The sequence below is a fragment of the Embiotoca jacksoni genome, unplaced genomic scaffold (genome assembly GCF_022577435.1).
Source record: "Embiotoca jacksoni isolate LCO1_2020_lvr unplaced genomic scaffold, fEmbJac1.0.p SCAF_16, whole genome shotgun sequence".
NCBI lineage: Eukaryota > Metazoa > Chordata > Actinopteri > Embiotocidae > Embiotoca > Embiotoca jacksoni.
Window position 1 is genome coordinate 7567939 of NW_027185296.1, and position 19484 is coordinate 7587422.

Sequence of the window (19484 nt, forward strand, 5' to 3'; positions counted from 1 at the left end):
TAGCCTTTGTTTACGGTTCATAGTCATGTTCAGGGGTAGACAGACGAGTTCTTCATCCCCAGTGTTGCGTAACTGAGCCACAGGGGCTCAGGGGAACGTGTGAATGACACACAACAGCTGTCAGAAAACCTAAAGTGTGCGTGTGTTTGTGTCTCTCACAACAATCTGCTGTGTCATTGCTGAATAAATCCACTGATAACATCCTTAATTGTCTGTTTCAGGAGCCTCACGGTTGGCTGGTTGATTTGGTGAATCGAGTGAGTATTAAACCGATATCATCTCTACATACATATGCCACAGTTCTGTCGCTTTTGTCTCATGCGTCGTCTTTCCTCTCATGTTTATTTGCAGTTTGGAGAGTTGGGAGGATTAACTGCCATCCAGACTAAGCTCAACACCGAGCAAATCGAGATTGCCGTAAGAAAAAACATCTCTTTTTTCGTATCCTTGTTTTTGTCGTGAAACATCTAAAAGGTGATGAAATAGTTATAATAATGATAATAAACTTTATTTTTAATGGATGGAGAGGCACTGTAGAGTTTGAGACAGCCTATACAGGCAAAAGGTCATCATGTTTACCCCCACCGCTCTCAGCTGCAGGGTGCTGAATGTCCCTCTCTTTGCCCCTCAGTAATATTCACTTACACACAGACACACTCTCTCATCCTCCCGCTGTGTGATGGTTGAAATGCTCTGTTGTTTTCTGTCTTCTGAGGCATCCTTGTATCGATGCTTCCTTCTGGGAACCTGGCCGGAACCACCGCAGTGCACAGCCATTGATTCAGTGTGCGCACACACACACACTCCCCCGAACCATTAGCATATTAATAAGGCAGAGACTCATTGCAGACCAGCGTAGCGCTATTCGGTAACAGTGGGAGCTCGGCAGAGTGTGTGACATGTCAGATACCTTACATACTGCAAGCACAGTTGAGAGAGAATGTGAAAGTGAAAGGAGAAAAGATAATGTGAGGAGTGCTCCCTCCTCCTCCGAATCCCAGGGGTGACTCATTCATTTGTCTGCTTTGAGCAGGAAGTCAAGTGGGGTGGGGTGGGGTGGGGGGTGGGGGGGGGTTGGGGTTACTGAGCGAATAGCAGAAGAAGGTGGAGGAGAAGGAGCTGCTCGCAAAAAAGCAGAGATGGAAGGTAGTCTAAAGAACAGGCTGGAACATGGGAGCCATTCATGAAGCTCCTGTGATTTAGCACTGAATGACTAATGACAGCTGGGCTCTGGTACGAGAAACTCACCCACACATCTGTTAACGCTCGCACCCATGCAATCCTGAAAACACGGTATCAGTTTAAACTCAGGTTGACCTCTGGCCTACACACTTTAAATTGAGAGGAGCGGTAGGGAGCTGTTGTTGACACGGCTACAAAAACAGAAACAAATTAAAGGAGGAGTCAGCGATTGTGGAGATTGTTGATATTTGAATTTAACAGCAAAGCACATTGACACGAAAGAATGGGCGTGCCAGCTTTGTGTGATGTGGAATTAGTCTCTTTCTTATAGCTGAAGCAAAACAAACATAATGGAAAATGTCACAAGATGAACAACATACAAGCACACAAACACAATCCAAAACAAAACGGATTGAAAACGAGCAAGTGTTGGTTGTTTAAATTGTTTTTACACAACTACAGTGACCAAAGAGAGGAATGAAGGTGTGCCGCTAAGTTAACAAGAACGGTAATGTTACCTAGCATAGCATCAATCCAAACAATCCCACTGTGCTGACAAACTGGTGCTTTTAGATCTTTGTGGCTTTAAAACACTTCGTGAGGACAATTACGACGACGGAGTGAACAATGACACAGCAAGTAATGCAACTCATGTTAAACAGGTTGTTGGATAGCAAGCTGTCACTGGAGTTGCTGCTGCTAAGCTAACATGCAGAGAGGAAGGTGAGCTGGTTTCCCAGAGCCAACACACCAGCTCCAGGCAGAGATACTCACAAGTCTCCTGCTACTATGGTGCATGAGAGACAAGTGAACAAACTGCACAGCATATAAACAACAATCGCTGATTAACAGACTAATCAAAGTGCATTCAGTCCACAAGGGAATAAACAACAGAAAATAGCCGCTGAGTTTCACAGAAACATTAGCAAGTCCTCCCTGGCACAAGCTGGCAGCTAGCTTTGGATCACGTCGTGTAAACAGACAGAAAAAGAAGAACACTTTTCTAACACATTGGGGCTAAATACAAACACCTTAACATAAACATGAAGAATATTGGACATTTTTGTAGACGCACACACTCTGGATATGTTCATGGGACGTCACTGTGATCCGAGGTCGGAGGGGTCCTGCTGTGTTTACAGGCACACTGAGTTCATATAACAGAGCATGATCGAACGTATCCACCTGTTAGCAGAACCAGAGCAACCTCTGCATCCGTCTTTATGCCTTTGAAAGCCTGTCAATGCGGCTCTTCACTTCCGCCTGATCATAGCACTTCGTTTTCATGAATTGTTCTTCTGATGTCTTCTCTGGATGTTTCTCAACCATCTCTCCTTCTTGACAAAGTGAATATGTTGTACAGTTTGGCACATTAGCATACGCCACATTTATCTCCATCTCATTCCCACTGCCCACTTTTTGCCATCTCCCCTTCCTCCCCCTTTCCCGTTTACGAGCACCCCCCACGTTGCTGATTGGCAGGAATAGCGTTGTGGCTCGGTCAGAGCAACTTTGTTCATTTCCAATTTTGTCAGGACTGTATAAAACACCAGATTTTTTTTTTATTTTTTTTCTCCAAGCGCAAACACAAAACGGACAGCTCAGACAATACGCGTGTTAGATCAGAATTACAGACTCCACTTTTAAGTTATACAGTTCTTATGATAGTCAGTCAAACCACAGCTGGTATTAATTCATTGGTTTCCTTTTTGGGTTACGTCATGCCTGACTTTTTCTGTCTCTTTCCATCTGCCTATACAGTGTGTATCAGCTCTGGTCCAGCCTCTTGGAGTTAGTGCTGAATACCTGAACTCCAGCCTTGTCCAGGTGAGCTATCTTATCTTATCTTATCTTATCTTATCTTATCTTATCTTATCTTATCTCTCTCTCTCTCTCTCTCTCTCTCTCTCTCTCTCTCTCTCCCTCTCTCTCTCTCTCCCTCTCTCTCTCTCTCTCTCTCTCTCTCACGTATACACACCACACATTTTTGTACTTTGTGAGAACATTTGTAATGCATTTCTCCTACCATCACAACTGAATCCTAAACCCAACCCTAACCAAACTTAATTCTGACCTTAACCCTAAAGCCAAGTCAAAACAGTCATATGAAGCGTGTATCAGAAAGTGAGTACTGGCCAAAATATACTAGACTTAGTAACGTCTAACACTCAAACTGGTCATTACAAAGATAGACATACTAGCAAACACACACACAAACATACGTGGCATACGGGTCTTAACTCTGTTTTAGTTTGACGGCTGCTAACGTATCTCTTCAGCCTACATCCTGTCTGGGTCGCAGTTTTGTTTCAAACTTGTTCCAGCGTTGAAATGACCAGATGTCTTTGGTCACCTGAGCCGTGCTCCATTCAATTTTATCTTCTATTTTTATTTGGTGTATCCTTTTACTGTTTTCTGGCTGCAGTGGCCCATTTTCCCCGCAGCGATCAACAGTCTCATATTGTTTTTCACTAGCCCATGCTGGATCCAGTCATCCACAAGATGATCACATATGTCCAGAACCTAGAGGAGAAGGACCTTAAAGACAAGGTATGCTTTTATATTTGCACCATCTTGTTTTTTTTTAATGCGCTTAAATTTGCACACCCTCATAACAAGCCCACAGTGGGAGTAAACGGTGACAAAGCCCTCAATTTTGGGAAATTGGCATTAAAAAAAGGTACTTTGATTGTTATATGATAACTTAATCAATGTTCTTTTAACCCCAGCGTCTGGTGAGCATCCCAGACCTGCTGTCGGCCATCAAGCTGCTGTGCATGAGGTTCCAGAGGGAGCTGGTTAATGTGGTGGATGACCTACGTCTGGACACACTGCTCCGCATGCTCAAAACCCCCCACTTCTCCACCAAGATGAACTCCCTCAAAGAGGTGAGCTCTTATTGGGTTCTGATCCGTCAATTTTTTTTTTCTCTTGAGTGTTTCAATCAGTTTCCGATCTAATGTCACACTGTTTGTGTGGGTCTTTGTCTCAGGTGACAAAGTTAATAGAAGAGAGCACTGTGTCAAAGACGGTGAAAAACGCCATCGACACAGATAAACTGTTAGACTGGCTTGTAGAGAACTCAGTACTCTCTATAGCACTGGAAGGTAAGAAAGGAGCTCACTACTTCTCACTGCAAACAGACAAAAGAGCTTTCAGTTCGACAGTGGATGCGTGATGTGTTGAATGTGTCTTGTTCTAGGGAACATCGATCAAGCTCAGTATTGTGAGAGGATTAAGGGAATCATTGAGCTGCTAGGGAGTAAACTGTCTCTGGATGAACTCTCCAAGATCTGGAAAATACAGGTAAAAGCCACATTGTTTTAATTATTCATCTTCAGCAGGTTTGTCTCCATACAACTCTTAAAATTGTAAACTGAGCTGTATGTTTTTACATGCGAGCACATATTTGTGACAAAATGTACCAATTCCCCACCCCCTCAGTGGGTTTATTGATTACTGTGTGGGCATTTCAGGCCGGGCAATCATCAACTGTGATAGAAAACATTCATACAATAATTGCTGCTGCTGCTGTGAAGTTCAGCTTTGATCAACTCACCCACCTCTTCGTCCTCATACAAAAGGTCAGTGCTGTCTCTGTGACAATTTGGCAATGTATTGAGTAAAGATTTTGAAATTTTGTGTATTTTAAGGGTGTGTATAGTATTGATCATAACATATTTGCATGTTATTTAGAGCTGGGAGGTTGAAAGTGACCGTGTCAGGCAAAAGCTGCTCAGTCTGATCGGGAGGATAGGCAGAGAAGCTCGCTCTGAAAGTACAACAGGAAAGGTACGTTGTGTGCATCTTTCTTATCGTCAAGCTCATTCAGAAGGGAAAAATTAGATAAAGAAATCTACAGTATTTTAAGTTTTGATGTCAAAGTGTAGCCTTGAGTCTGAAGCATCCTGTGTGTTTTGTGTGTGTTTAGGTGCTGGAGGTGCTGTGGGAGCTGGCTCACCTCCCCACCCTGCCGACCAGTCTGGTTCAGCAGGCGTTGGAGGAGCACCTGGGGATTCTGAGTGACGCCTACGCTGTCAAGGAGACGGTGAAACGCAGCTACATCATTAAATGTATTGAGGACATAAAGAAGGTGAGGCAGACATACCACAGTATTGTGTCTTTACATGTCCTATTAATTGTGGTTTTGTTTTTTCACTGGGCCAGTGCTCTAAAAGTAGATGTACTTATTGTCTATATTCTGTAGACACATTGGTATACAGGGAGTGTTTATTATGCAGCTCAACAGTTTGAGGGAAACACTGCATTGGGCCTCTACATTGTTCTACCTGTTCTGGCAGTTTTGTTCTAAAGTTAGCATGTCCTTGTTAGTGCTGCATATTACTCTACACCCTGAGTTGCTTTAACTCTGACAGCAACAGTGGGTTATAAAGTTGGTGACTTTTCAAATAATAATCAAGCGATCTATCAGGAGTTAATTATTATTTATTTCAAAGCTTGAGTCAGTTGAACCTTTTTTTTCCCAATCAAGATGCATGCAAAGTAATTTAAAATCTTATCTTTAGGTTTACGCAAAAATAGGATTTTGACAAATTCAAGTAACCACACATATTATGAATAAACTTTTAAAGGAGGTGTGTGTGTGTGATTTAGTGGCATCTAATGGTGAGGTTGCAGATTGTAACAAACAGAGCACCCAAAAATCCGACACACTCGTCCTTTAATGGAGAATGTTCACTTGTATCGATTGAAGTTATTATCAAATAGTTGATGCACCTACATTCAGCACTGATAAGGACTATATTAACATTTAATAAAAGGTATATAACACACTGCACTGTCGTAGCACAGAGTTTAAAAGGTAATATTTATGTGTTTGTCTGCAACTATATATCCTTCTGTAGACATGCACAAATGGAGTCTGTTGTACGAACAGATAAGAGATCTACTAGTATAGTAAAACTCAACTAATCACATAGAATCCATTAAGAATTGTCAGCAATGCTCACAGGAGAATTGCTGACAAATACTGCACATTAATAATCACTTAACAATATATTGTGTCATAACAACTACATTATAGTGCATTATTAAGGATTTATTAAATGATTAGGGTGAACTAAAGTCTTGATTCATTTATGGCTACTGAAATGATCATAGGTAAAAATATATGAAATCATGTAAGGAAATAACATGAATTTTATATCTGCATACAAGAAAACAAAGACTGGTAAACTATGTTTTAAATGTGTAGATCGACAACTTTAAAAGAAAGTAAAGTCTTTAAAATGTCATAGGTCTGTCATGGACAGAATTAATGCTTCATCAAGCCTTTCTAAATGGGTTTGTTGTATGTCAGTCATCCATGTGTGGGTGTGCCAGTATCAGTGAGCTGGCATTGTGCATGCTGGCTCTACACATGACCAACTGGTACACCTGAATACAACCGAGCTGTGTTTTTAGTTATATCTATGCTTTTACTGCTTTGACATGGAACAGTATTCAGTGTATGAAGTGACAAATGGCTGTTTGATTGTGTGGGCCACAAACACGCAAGAAAATATCCGCACGTGCCTTAAAAATCTCTTGTTATTGGGTGTACACACAAACGAGTATGAATGTCCCACCTCAAATGAAATGTATGTCTCTAAACTCATGCTCAGGAGGACAGTAAAGGCAACGACACTCAAAGTCCATTTCTTATTGGCACATGGGGCAAGAAGAAATCTAACTCTTTGGCCAAAGTAAGAGGAGAATCTGATATGATTTTATATTTCCACTGACCGATGTGTGTCCGATGTCGCTGCTTCACGCCTGCCATCCAATCATGGACGAGGGTCTGAGCACAAAGGGGGTTTCATCGGTCACAGGTTGATAATTTCACACACGACTGAAACACAAGGTCGTTTAACCAGGTGTTTGTTAATCTTCCGCTTGCCTCACTAAGAGGGCTTTGGCACTTACTAATGATTACACAGTGGTGTTGATCTCGTCCTGGGTGAAAGCTGGCTTGGATTAAATGAGTGATTCAGGTGCTGGATGAGTGGTCAGCTTTGGTGGAAGTACTAGCACTTTTACTCCAGCTAATCAGAACCATGGATACCCAAAAGAGGCACATGTTTGATGTTGGACTTGGACTTTAAAAACAACAAATTTAAACTTGAGTGCTTCACATCCCTGGCTCTGATTTTTTTTTCTGTCTTTCCTAAAATCCCTTCCCACAAATATAGTGAGTCTGTGATGACAGAAAATAAAAAGTGATTTTTAAAGACCATCACAGGCCTCTATTTTTGTAGCACGTGTTTGTGTGCTCAATGTCATACAGCAAATATAATTATCTGATATATGTGTGTGTGTATATGTGTGTGTGTGTGTGTGTGTGTGTGTGTGTGTGTGTGTGTGTGTGTGTGTGTCAATAGGCTTCTCAGCAGAGCAATCCTCAGTCAGTCTGGGTCGTTCCTGCTCTCCGTCAGCTGCACGAGATCACCCGCTCTTTCATCAAGCAGACCTATCAGAAACAAGACAAGGTACCACAAACACACACACACTCACACACACACTATCTGACAGTCTGCTGTACATACAGTGTCGTCATGGTAACCTCTCCCTGCCTCCCCACAGAGCATCATCCAGGACTTGAAGAAGAACTTTGAGATTGTCAAACTGATCACGGGATCCCTCGTGTGCTGCCATCGGCTCGCCGTGACGGCTGCGGGTAATAACGGCCTCTCTGGCTCAACCCTGGTGGATGGACGGTACACCTATCAGGAGGTTTGTCTTTTGTCAGATTTTCTCTCATCATCTTTTTGTCTTTATTTAATTTCAGGACTATATCTGTTTCATTTAAAACAAAAATTCCCATTATATTGTATTATTCTGCTTCGAAGGAGCTCTATTACAACTCCTAAAACTGATTGATTCATAATTAGACAGTGATATGAGTAATATTTAGTTTTACCTGAGCTGGTAGCAGATTTGCACTGGAAGTAATCAGACTTGAAGAGATGAGTGTTCCCTTTTGACAGTGCTTGTTTTTGAAGGTAAAGATGACACATGTCTCTCTCTCCATCCCTGTTCAGTATCTGGACTGCCACCTGCGCTTCCTGGCCTTCTTCCTCCAGGAGGCCAGCCTGTACCTGGTGTGGAACCGAGCCAAGGAGCTCTGGGAGTGCCTCGTGTCGGGGCCAGATGTTTGTGAACTGGACCGTGAGGTAGGAAAACGGTTAATGCAAATGGAACCGTGTCCTTTTCCCGTTTGTCATTTGCAAGCGCCTTTCTCTGGATGACCGCTCCGGAGGAACGCAGGCAGGAGCGCAGCAAACAGTAGCGATTCAGCCTCAGTCAGCTCTGTCTTTTAAAGCAGTGTTTAAAGCAGATACAAAAACAGACAGTAAAATTAGTGAAAAAGCATGTTATGCAGGGTTTTTATGATGAGATCTTAGAAATAATCAATTCAAAATTTTGTGTCGTCTTGTGAATTAAATTCAATTAAGTAGTGTGTTGATAAGGAAGAGTGTGAGATATTTTGGGACGACCTGATGGCCAAGTGGGTCAAAATGCCCTCATCAGCCGAGTCCCCGGCTCAACTCCCTGCACCTTAAGCAGATCAATCATCCAGTTCAATTTAATGTTTCTGAGTGCAAAGTCCCAATAGCATGGTCCCAATACACTTGACAAGCACAAAAAAAGAACAAAAAAACACATTCAAATACCAATGTCAAGGAAAATGTACAGCAGAAAAGTGCAAACAAACACAAAAAAAGAAAGGTCCAAGGTCCTTTCAGCATTCAGGCCTCTAATGTAAGCTTTGTAAAAAAAGATGTTTTAAGTGTGTCTGCCTCCCAAACCCAGGCTGGGAGCTGGTTCCACAGGAGAGGAGCCTGATAACTAAAGGCTCTGCCTCCCATGCTAATCCTGGAAGCTCAGGGAAACATAAGCAACTATGCACTCTGAAAGTGTAGGGTTCGGTTCGGGTGATACAAACTTTGACGGGAGCAAAATTGGTGATTTTAATGTTAACAAAAATGTGTGCCTGCAACAGCAGCTCTTTATTAACCAAATAATAGAAAATGCACAGTGCGGTTCTTCCCAACTTCTGCATCCAAAATGTAGTTAAATTAAGCTTAACCCAGCGTGTTTCCATGTGTGCAGTTGTGTTTTGAGTGGTTCACCAAAGGACAGCATGACCTCGAGAGTGATGTTCAGCAGCAGCTCTTCAAGGAGAAGATCTTAAAACTGGAGCCCTATGAGATCACCATGAATGGTGAGCTCCTCCACCAAGAGATGAACTACTGACGCGCAGCATTTCAGACATAGTTCATGAAAATGTATTTGATCCAGCAGTTAATATGTTTTATGTGTGTCGCAGGTTTCAACCTGTTCAAGACGTTCTTTGAGAATGTGAATCTGTGTGACCATCGTCTAAAACGCCAGGGAACTCAGCTGGTCAGTCCTCTCTCCCTCTCTGTGCATTTTATTGTTTACAACCTGTGCACACAGTTAATCACTGAAAATATCTTCTTGAAAGTTAGATTTAATGTCATACGGTCTGATTTCAGTGTGTGGAGCGCCTTGACCTGGCAGGTATGGATTTTATCTGGCGCATCGCCATGGAAACCCCTGATGAAGAGATAGCCAATGAAGCAATCCAGCTCATTATCACATACAGCTACACCAACCTCAATCCCAAGATGAAGAAGGTCAGTGCACATGTGGGCACATACTACTATGAATATCAATGTCACTGCTTGTTTGATTCAGAGTCATTTTGTTATGAATGTGTACTGTACACTGTGTTAAGTAGGTTAGAGAACAAGAAAGAAGAATACGTGTATATAACTGGTATTCAGGTTTTAAGGTATTTACTTGAATCTCTGTGTTGTGGCTCCTTTTTGAAATCACATGCAGTATTAACTCTATCTACAGGATTCTGTGTCTTTGCACAAGAAGTTCATTGCTGATTGCTACAAACGATTAGAGGTAAGCTGTCGACTGCGTCACGAATCTGATTCAGCCATTTCACACAAATCAACAACCTGCAGCACATTTCTGTTTCCTTTTCTCAGGCAGCCAGTTCGGCCCTAGGTGGGCCCACTTTGACACACGCTGTTACTAGGGCAACCAAGATGCTCACAGCCACTGCCATGCCGACTGTGGCCACATCTGTACAATCACCATCCAGGTACAGAGGGGGGTTTGGGTAAGAACATCGTTACTAAACCTATTAAAACATATTTGTGTTCAAGTAATTGTGTACCTCACTACTACCACTAACAACACTAAACACATGATTTTGAGTGTAAATTAATTTTAGTGTTGTTCAAACGCTTCTGTGTATGTTGATGTCCAGATCCACTAAGCTGGTGATAATTGAAAGACTGCTGCTATTGGCTGAACGCTACGTCATCACTATAGAGGTAGGGTATTGTTGTCCATTTATATGAGATTAAAGGACTCGGACAGTCATGGAAAATAACTGCTCCATAATTTTTGTAGTTTATTGTCAGTCAGTTATTTTAAAGAAAAGAAAAGGGTAACGTCATATTTTTGTGTGTATCTGTGCAGGATATGTACTCGGTTCCTCGCACTATTCTACCTCACGGGGCCTCATTCAACGGACACCCTGTTACTCTTCACATCACCTACGAGTCAACCAAAGACACTTTCACCTTAGAGGTTTGTACGACTTTTCGTAGTGCCCCGTGTAGAGTTCATGTCCTCAGAGGAAATAGCTCCTCTGACTGTGTGTGTGTCTCTGTCTCCGTGTCTCTGCAGACCCACAGTAATGAGACGATAGGAAGCATCCGGTGGAAGATAGCCGAGCACTTGAGCTGTCCAGTGGATAATGTCCAGATCTTTGCTAATGATAGTGTGGTAAGTGTTAATCACTCTGTGTTCTTTGTTGTACTTCATTTCCAATCATTTTTGTCCCCCGAGTACTTACTCGTGGGCCGGGTGCTGCCACCTCTTTGTTGGCCTACTTCATCTGTTGTGTGGTCTTGCACAGTCTCAGTTTTGTTTTTTCCTTCTCGCTCCGTCCCTTCGCTGACCTTCCACCATTTGCTAGCTGACCATGAATCGGGACCAGAAGCTGCTGTCCCAGCTCGGCTTCAATGATGAGCAGAGCCTGACTGTGAAGAGCTCTGGCACCGGCACTCCCTCTGGCAGCTCCGAGTCGTCAGCCTCCGCCTCCAGTAGCTCCAGCTCTGCCGTCTTCAACTCCGCCTACGCCTTGGAGCAGGTAACATCTCAGACATGAAGTGAGAGACTGTGGACACACTGAGGCTGACACTTCTTCTGATGAGCATGTTTTTCTGTCTCCAGGAGAAGTCCCTGCCTGGAGTGGTGATGGCTTTGGTGTGTAATGTGTTTGAGATGCTTTACCAGCTGGCTAACCTTGATGAGTGCAGGTGAGATGGTGTTTGTTATCTTACAATCACCTTGTTGACAATAAGAATAAAATATATTGTATAATTGGTCCATTGGGAAATTATATCATCAGTGACGTCATTGTGATGCCATCTGTCTGTATATAAAAACAACACAATGTCAAAGTGTAGACTTTCACTTTGTTGCGAGAATTGGGCATGTTTATCTAGGAAAAGTTGTTTTACATAAATATTAAAATCATTAATATTTCACAATTAATCTATTTATCACCATCTTTTATAAGTGCAATGTAACACGGTGACATTGGCCTCTTTTTTCATGTTTTAACTTATTTTTTTGAATCTCCAGGATCACGCTCCGTGTGAGGAAGCTGCTGCTGCTGATTCCAACAGATCCTGAAGTGCAGGATGCTCTCGACAACTTTGTTCCCAAAGAATCCAGCGTCTGGAGCCACCAGGTACCTCAAACTGTCTTTTTAAGGCTCTACCATCAAGCAGATACTGCAGAATGGTGAACTCTCTATTTCTGCTTCCATGTTCTTATGTGCAGCCCCCGGTTTAAATATAACCTTATAAATTCATCTTCAGGTTTACGATAAGGCTATAGGAGTTTCCCTCATTCTCTTGTTCATTCATTCTCACCTTAACCTTTCTCTGCCTCAGTTATTTTCTAATTCTCATTCTACAGAAGACGCTGTTCACCCTCGGCCCGGGATCAGGCTCTCGTTCTCCATCTATGTCCTCCAAGCAGCAGCATCAGCCCAGCGCTGCATCCATCTTAGAGTCCCTTTTCAGGTCTTCTGCCCCCGGCATGTCTACATTCAGAGTGCTGTACAACCTCGAGGTACACATGCACACACGAACATAAATTTCCCATATTTCACACAGATTTTCAAACCCTAAGGTCGATGAGCAGCCTGACATCTGTTTCCATGCCTCCTCTTTGTGTGTTAGGTGTTGAGTTCAAAGCTCATGCCCACATCTGATGATGAGATGGCCAAAACCAGCAGCAAGTCCTTCTGTGAGAACTTCCTGAAAGCAGGAGGCCTGAGGTAACAGCCAGCTGTTAACAGAAAAGATTTATCACCATCCTCCGTTTGCTTTGATCCACTGTGGGAAGTGTCAGCAGACTTGTGAAGCTACATTAGATACTCGGACACATATGCTTCAGTTCAAAATGCCTCGCAGCTTCTTTTTGTTTTCAGTCTTGATAATGGTGTTTGTCTGTGATGCCTCTGTAGTCTGGTGGTGAATGTCATGCAGAGAGATTCCATCCCATCAGAAGTGGACTACGAGACCAGACAAGGGGTCTACTCAATCTGTCTTCAGTTGGCCAGGTGCAAGACATTTCTCAAACACACACAGGGGTGCATATTCTGTCATAAACAAAGCCAGACTTTCATACTCAACTGTCTGTGTTTTCAGGTTCCTGCTGGTTGGTCAGAGCATGCCCGCAGCGCTGGATGATGATGTCATCAGGGATGGCGAGGCACTGTCGTCCCGTCCGTTCCGTAACGCCGGACGGGCCGGGCGACAGCTGTCCCTCTGCGGGACTCCGGAGAAGTCCTCCTACAGACAGATGTCTCTGTCTGAGCGCTCCTCTATAAGAGTGGAGGAGATCATACCTGCTGCTCGTGTCGCCATTCAGGTACCGAGGACAAACACTCTCCCGATCGAACTGTTTCCTGTAAGAATATTTCCAAGTGCTACGTTTGCTGTCTCTTTTCTAGACCATGGAGGTGGGTGACTTCACCTCCACCGTGGCCTGTTTCATGCGTCTGACCTGGGCGGCCGCGGCAGGCCGATTGGATCTTGTTGGCAGCTCGCAGCCAATCAGAGAGAACCACAGCTCACTTCTGCCACAGGGAGTCCGCACCAGAGTCAGCAGTACTGGTAAGAAAACACATCCTGAACTCTTTTCTTTGTCTGTGTGCTGCTTCTTTTCTTTCTCCACAACTTTTAATATTCTCTACATGTTAGGTGTGGTAATCATCCTGTGCAGCTTCATTCCTGATGTGTGACCATCGCCTGCTTAAAACAAAACCTACAGAAATGAAACGAAGGTTCTGTGTGTTTACAGGAAGTAACTGCAGCTCCAGCAGCGAGGGCGAGTCCACGCCAACAGCGTTGCATGCAGGAATATGTGTCAGACAGCAGAGCGTCTCCATCAAAGATGCCATCATCGCGCGCGAGGCTTTGTCGCTGCTGGTCACCTGTCTGCAGTTACGCTGTCAGCAGCTGTGTAAGACTCACACAGGAGCACAGACACACATTGCCATCAGTGGCTTAATACTGCAGCCCAACAGATATTAAATCCTGTTCTTGGTTTCTCTCTACAGGCTCTTTTTACAACCTTCCCTCCGTCAGTGATTTCATTATTGATGTTCTGCTGGGTTCTCCCAGCGGAGAGGTAAACAACACTCCCAACAGACTGCACAAAAGAAACACATCGCTGACGCTGCAGTGTGTTCACTTATCTTTTCTCTGTTTCCTCGTTTGTTAGATCCGCCGTGTGGCATGTGATCAGCTGTACACTTTGAGCCAGTCTGACACTTCCGCCTTCCCTGAAGTCCAGAAACCAAACTTGTTCCTCCTGTCAGTCGTTCTCACTGCTCAGCTGCCGTTGTGGAGTCCCACATCTGTCATGAGAGGAGTCAACCAGAGGTAAATCAGCAAGAGACAAAAGCCTTTAAAAAAAACCCTCCTGAAACTTCTGCAGACAGCTCATAGATGTTGCGCATCTTTCTCAGGTTGCTGTCTCAGTGCACCGAGTACTTTGACCTAAGATGTCAGCTTCTGGATGACCTAACAAGTAAGTCACTTCTATCATTTACATCTGGATATGAAGTATTGATCCAGATGTAAAAACAGTTGTTATGCTTCTCATTGCTTTCTTTTTCTCTGTTGTATTCTCCGCTTCACCTGCTAGCGTCAGAGATGGAGGTGGTAAAAGTGAGCGCAGCCACAATGCTGGAGGATGAGATCTCTTGGCTCGACAACTTTGAGCCCAGCTGGAGCTCCGAGATGGAGACCAGCGAGGCGGACAACATCCTCCTGGCAGGGCACCTCAGACTCATTAAGACCTTGCTCTCACTGTGCGGCAATGAGAAAGAACATCTTGGTGAGCGCACACAAGTATCCGTGCATACATATCTTCACCCATTAAACACATTTAGGAGATTTATAAAAGAGTTAAGTGTAATGTGGCGATGTGTAACTCCTTCCTCAGGTCCATCGCTCATCCAGCAGTTGTTGGATGACTTCTTGTTTCGAGCCTCGCGCATCATCATCAACAGTTCCAACCCGACACCTTCACCGGCACCCAGCCACGACTTCCACCCAAAGTATGAATGTGTTTCCTGTTTATTTTTTACATTTAATTTCTCTCAAGTGAGCTGATTTTTCCCTAAAATTTTTGTGGATCATTTTAAGTATGTTTTTGACATTTCTTGTGAAAGCCTTTTGTGTTTAGAGTCGTGGACAAAGCACCATCTGTTTGTAGTTCATATTGACAGTAGTACTTAATCCCCTGCATATCTGAGCAGGTGCAGCACAGCCAGCAGCAGACTGGCAGCCTACGAGGTGCTGGTGATGCTGGGAGACAGCTCTCTCTCAAACCTACAGCTCATCATCAAAGAGTTACTGTCCATGCACCACCAGTCCGATCCTTCCCTCTGCAAGGAGTTCGATGTAAGACACTGACACAGTTGTTGTTTTTTTGTCACTTGTAGTTTGAATAATAGTTTTGGCTGTGATGTAACTGTCCGTCTCCCCGACAGTATCTACCCCCAGTAGAGAGCCGGTCAGTCTCTGGGTTTGTTGGGTTGAAGAACGGTGGAGCCACATGTTACATGAACGCTGTGTTCCAGCAGCTCTACATGCAGCCGGGCCTTCCAGAGGTACGCACGGTTTCCTATGTGCTGTCTACCAGAGGGAATCTGGCCTTTGAATGCGGACCCTGTTTCAAATGTGTGAAACCAGTGTCACTGAAGACATTATCTGTGTTTGCTTTAAGGCTTTTCTCTCCATCGAGGACGACACAGACCAGCCAGAGGAGAGTGTCTTCTATCAGGTCCAGTCTTTGTTTGGTCACCTGATGGAGAGCAAACTGCAGTACTACATACCCGAGAACTTCTGGAAGGTAACAGACTCATCACAGTTAAATCATCTAGAAAGAGAGGAGACCAGTGTTCTTTAATTGTAATGTACTCAAAAGGTGAGTGCACAAGCATTATTTCACAAGTCTGCAGATAAGGGATATAATTTCTATGATTTAAAAAAAAAAAAAAATTGTGATGATGGCAATATTCCAACTTGTTTGCATCATGACCATTGTGCAGCCTAAAGGTTTAACATTTGGTATAATTACTTAAACACAGCAGCAACAAACATGGCTGGCAGCAGCTCCAGTGGATAAGTTAGTTCCAAAAAGGGGAGCAACTTCAGTAATGTGGTTTGGTTACAAAAGATCAGCTGTACAACATACCATAGATATATGTTGCTTTTACTCAATATTTGAAGGCAAAATGTATGCTGACATATGAAACTATAACACTTGTTTTGTTGTAATTGTATCTTCTAGAAATTAATAATATGTTTTGCAGTATTTTGTCACATTGTCAAGAATATGACTATGACATTATTTTCGGGCCATAACGCCCATCTCTCAGGCAGATCAAGGAATTTTACAACATGGAGGAGATAAACATCATAGACCGTTCTTTGTCTGTGTGCTTATTAGGATTGCTGATCACTGATTGTATTGTTCTGTCTGTTTTCACATTATGCCTTCAAGGTCCATGAAACACATTCATAAAGTTTTTCAGTCGCTTGTTGACATGTCTCACTGTTTTAACAATACAGTATGATCGAAGAAAGAACACATCAGATAAACATCAGTTTCCTGCTGTGAAGAATTATCTCCTGTCACAGTGTGACCGTCTGGTCTGCAGAAATATTCCTAACTTTTGTGTCTGTTGCAGATCTTCAAGATGTGGAACAAGGAGCTGTATGTAAGAGAACAGCAGGATGCCTACGAGTTCTTCACCAGCTTGGTGGACCAGCTTGATGAGCATCTCAAGGTAAACAAAAACACTATCTTCACCAGCTGAGTACTTACGTCAGTGAAGTTTGATGACGTGATTATTGATGAAACTTCTCTCCACCAGAAAATGGGTCGAGAACAGATCTTCAAAAACACGTTTCAGGGAATCTTCTCCGACCAGAAGATTTGTAAAGACTGTCCTCACCGGTGAGCCACAATTATTACTTTACAAGATTTCACCGATTTTTTTTGTCCTCCCACACAATGGTTGACCTTTTGACCTTTTTTCTTCCACAGATACGAGCGTGAAGAGACTTTCATGGCGTTGAACCTCGGCGTGACTTCCTGTCAGAGTCTGGAGATCTCATTGGACCAGTTTGTCAGAGGAGAGGTGCTCGAGGGCAGCAACGCCTACTACTGTGAGAAGTGCAAGGAGAAGGTCTGTCTACCGCTCCGCATGCTTTTACTCTACTGCGCTGACATCAGTTGGACTTACGGGTGTGTGTGTGTGTTGGTTTCATCTGCACAGAGGACCACAGTGAAGAGGACCTGCATCAAATCCCTGCCCAGTGTTCTCTGCATTCACCTCATGCGCTTCGGCTTCGACTGGGAAAGTGGACGCTCCATCAAATACGACGAGCAGATCAGGGTATGAAGGGTTTTAATCCCAAAATCACATCACTCTGCTTCATGGAACGTACTTCCTGTTTTTGTTACAAGTCCCAGAATGAATTATGTGTTTGGTGCACAGTTCCCCTGGGTGCTGAACATGGAACCCTACACCGTCTCTGGGATGGCTCGTCAGGACTGCAGCGGGGAGGGAGGTGAGGGGAGAGGCGATGGGACCTCAGGAGGGTCACCCAGGAAGAAAGTCACGATTTCTGAGAACTATGAGCTGGTGGGAGTCGTCGTCCACAGTGGTCAGGCGCACGCCGGGCACTACTACTCCTTCATTAAAGATAGACGGTAAGAGACACTGAAGTTCTTCTCTCCTTCCTACTTTAAACAATGATTTTCTCTGGAAATCAGAAACATTTACAGTTTTTGTGCTGCAAAGTTTTCCTGCTCTCGTTTCTACTTTACGTAAGAGGCACAAAACCAGCGATTAGTGGAGCACATTAATCCGTTGCTTTAGTTTTCCAGGCAGAATTTTAGAAGACCTCCTCGGGGCGCATGAATGCAGCATCAGACTTTGTGTGGGCTCCTGGTTTCGTTTGTAAGCGTCTCCAGATGTCTGGCTCTGGAAGGCAGGAATGCTCGGTGGAGAGGCGGAACGTAAAGAAACCACAGAAGCTCGTATTTGGCACTCCGCTCTCGCTCGCTCACTTGTTCCTTCTTCCCGCTTAAGATTACAACAAAGAAAGTTTGTTCTCAGGATGCTGATCTCTTTCCAGGAAATAAGACATATTCAGGCGCTGCTTCTTGGTTAGTTATCCTTTGTGTCAGGTAGAGATCTGTGTGAGTTTATTCCTCCACAAAAACCATTCATCGGACAGGCTGGATGGGTGCAGGTGGACACTATGATCTGGTGGAGAACCTGCTCCACAGTAGGTTGATCAGCCGTGCTCTATGTTATAGTCCAGTGTGATGCGCACTCATAGCTTTTCTAACTATATTGTCATATTCCACAGGTTTGTGAGGGTACAGTAGAAATCTTGTGAGCGTAAACATCCTGTTTTCTGTTATCTGCATGCTTGGAAGCTTTTTTAGTTTTTGTGTTGTTGCTATAATATCAAAGCTCACGCTTAGGGAAGTTTAATGAATAGATAGACTCAGCAAAATTATTGAATAATCACCCGTTTGCAGTCACTTTGTATAACAATCATTTGAATAGTTTCCTTTCATCTCTATAAAAAACGCTGGAAGAATATCTCCATCCCTTTTTCCACGTTATTTTCTGCCGTTTGCGGTGTGCTTGCTGTGGTTTAATGGCACATTATTGGAGAATTAGTGGCACCTACTGTTTCTCTCAAGGCTCTTTACTTCACTCTATTTGAAGAGCATCTATGGGCATGCACATTAAAGATATAGTTTCAAAGCCAAACACTACAGAGCTGCTGTGGGAACAGTTTAGTTGTAAGATGAAAGATAAAAAAGGAGAGCCCGCCAACTTGGAGGATGTGATTTGTCAGATTTGCAGCAAAAAGCTGGAGGGAAAGTAAAATTAACAGAAAAAGACATTTTAATTGTTCATGTGAATTATTTGTATCACAGTTAATCTTGTTTATTACAGCCCTATTCATAAATCTTTCTATTTTTCTCAAACTCCTCCTCTGCCCTCCTTCCATCTTTGTTTGTCTCATAGCGGCAGCGCTCGAGGACGTTGGTACAAGTTCAATGACAACGTGGTGGAGGAGTTTGATATGAACGATGAAACTCTGGAGTACGAGTGTTTCGGTGGAGAGTACCGTCCCAAAGTCTATGACCAGTGTAAGTAACGCACATTAACTGATGTGTGTGTGTGTGTGTGTGTATCTGTCAGTTCTCATTAGGCACACACTGACGTTACCTTGATTTCTGCAGCCAACCCGTACCCTGATGTGCGGAGGAGGTACTGGAACGCCTACATGCTGTTTTATCAGAAGATCAGCGACCAGAACTCACCTGTGCTGCCTAAAAAGAGCAGAGTCAGCATCATGAGGCAGGAGGCTGAGGACCTTACACTGTGAGTCAGGTTTCCTCGTATAATATAAACACCTCATAAACACTCTCATTTTATTAATGATCATGCATCAGTCGTCTGTTCTCGCACAGACGAGCAAAATAATGGTGCAGGAGGTGATGCACTGTATCTGACTGTTCCTGTTTAATATCTTATTCAAAACCAGTTTAATACATGAGACTGAAACATCACAGCTATCAAACGCATGTTTACATGTAATTCCTGGAGGAAAACATGTATTTATTTA

At 43.5% G+C, this 19484-nt stretch overlaps 1 protein-coding gene across 4 annotated transcripts in view; it reads left to right on the top strand.

Annotated features, from left to right (window-relative positions):
• The window catches only part of usp24 (ubiquitin specific peptidase 24), a 33938-nt gene that overhangs the window by 5680 nt on the left and 8774 nt on the right, over positions 1–19484 (top strand). The window contains exons 6-50 of one of the 4 annotated variants that reach the window (XM_069150603.1): positions 222–257; positions 352–417; positions 2944–3009; positions 3658–3732; positions 3912–4070; positions 4175–4289; positions 4385–4488; positions 4659–4766; positions 4879–4974; positions 5114–5275; positions 7563–7670; positions 7765–7914; positions 8223–8354; positions 9295–9406; positions 9512–9588; positions 9702–9842; positions 10069–10122; positions 10209–10342; positions 10493–10559; positions 10708–10818; positions 10918–11016; positions 11210–11383; positions 11467–11552; positions 11881–11989; positions 12220–12375; positions 12486–12583; positions 12773–12868; positions 12957–13179; positions 13262–13424; positions 13612–13773; positions 13871–13941; positions 14035–14195; positions 14282–14343; positions 14461–14652; positions 14761–14875; positions 15074–15221; positions 15311–15430; positions 15547–15672; positions 16514–16612; positions 16700–16782; positions 16873–17014; positions 17105–17224; positions 17327–17541; positions 18881–19005; positions 19099–19240. In XM_069150603.1, the coding sequence (XP_069006704.1) occupies positions 222–257; positions 352–417; positions 2944–3009; positions 3658–3732; positions 3912–4070; positions 4175–4289; positions 4385–4488; positions 4659–4766; positions 4879–4974; positions 5114–5275; positions 7563–7670; positions 7765–7914; positions 8223–8354; positions 9295–9406; positions 9512–9588; positions 9702–9842; positions 10069–10122; positions 10209–10342; positions 10493–10559; positions 10708–10818; positions 10918–11016; positions 11210–11383; positions 11467–11552; positions 11881–11989; positions 12220–12375; positions 12486–12583; positions 12773–12868; positions 12957–13179; positions 13262–13424; positions 13612–13773; positions 13871–13941; positions 14035–14195; positions 14282–14343; positions 14461–14652; positions 14761–14875; positions 15074–15221; positions 15311–15430; positions 15547–15672; positions 16514–16612; positions 16700–16782; positions 16873–17014; positions 17105–17224; positions 17327–17541; positions 18881–19005; positions 19099–19240 (5360 nt within the window). The remainder of the gene's footprint in view (positions 1–221; positions 258–351; positions 418–2943; positions 3010–3657; positions 3733–3911; positions 4071–4174; positions 4290–4384; positions 4489–4658; positions 4767–4878; positions 4975–5113; positions 5276–7562; positions 7671–7764; positions 7915–8222; positions 8355–9294; positions 9407–9511; positions 9589–9701; positions 9843–10068; positions 10123–10208; positions 10343–10492; positions 10560–10707; positions 10819–10917; positions 11017–11209; positions 11384–11466; positions 11553–11880; positions 11990–12219; positions 12376–12485; positions 12584–12772; positions 12869–12956; positions 13180–13261; positions 13425–13611; positions 13774–13870; positions 13942–14034; positions 14196–14281; positions 14344–14460; positions 14653–14760; positions 14876–15073; positions 15222–15310; positions 15431–15546; positions 15673–16513; positions 16613–16699; positions 16783–16872; positions 17015–17104; positions 17225–17326; positions 17542–18880; positions 19006–19098; positions 19241–19484) is intronic. The other 3 variants (XM_069150604.1, XM_069150605.1, XM_069150606.1) reach the window with 3 other exon arrangements.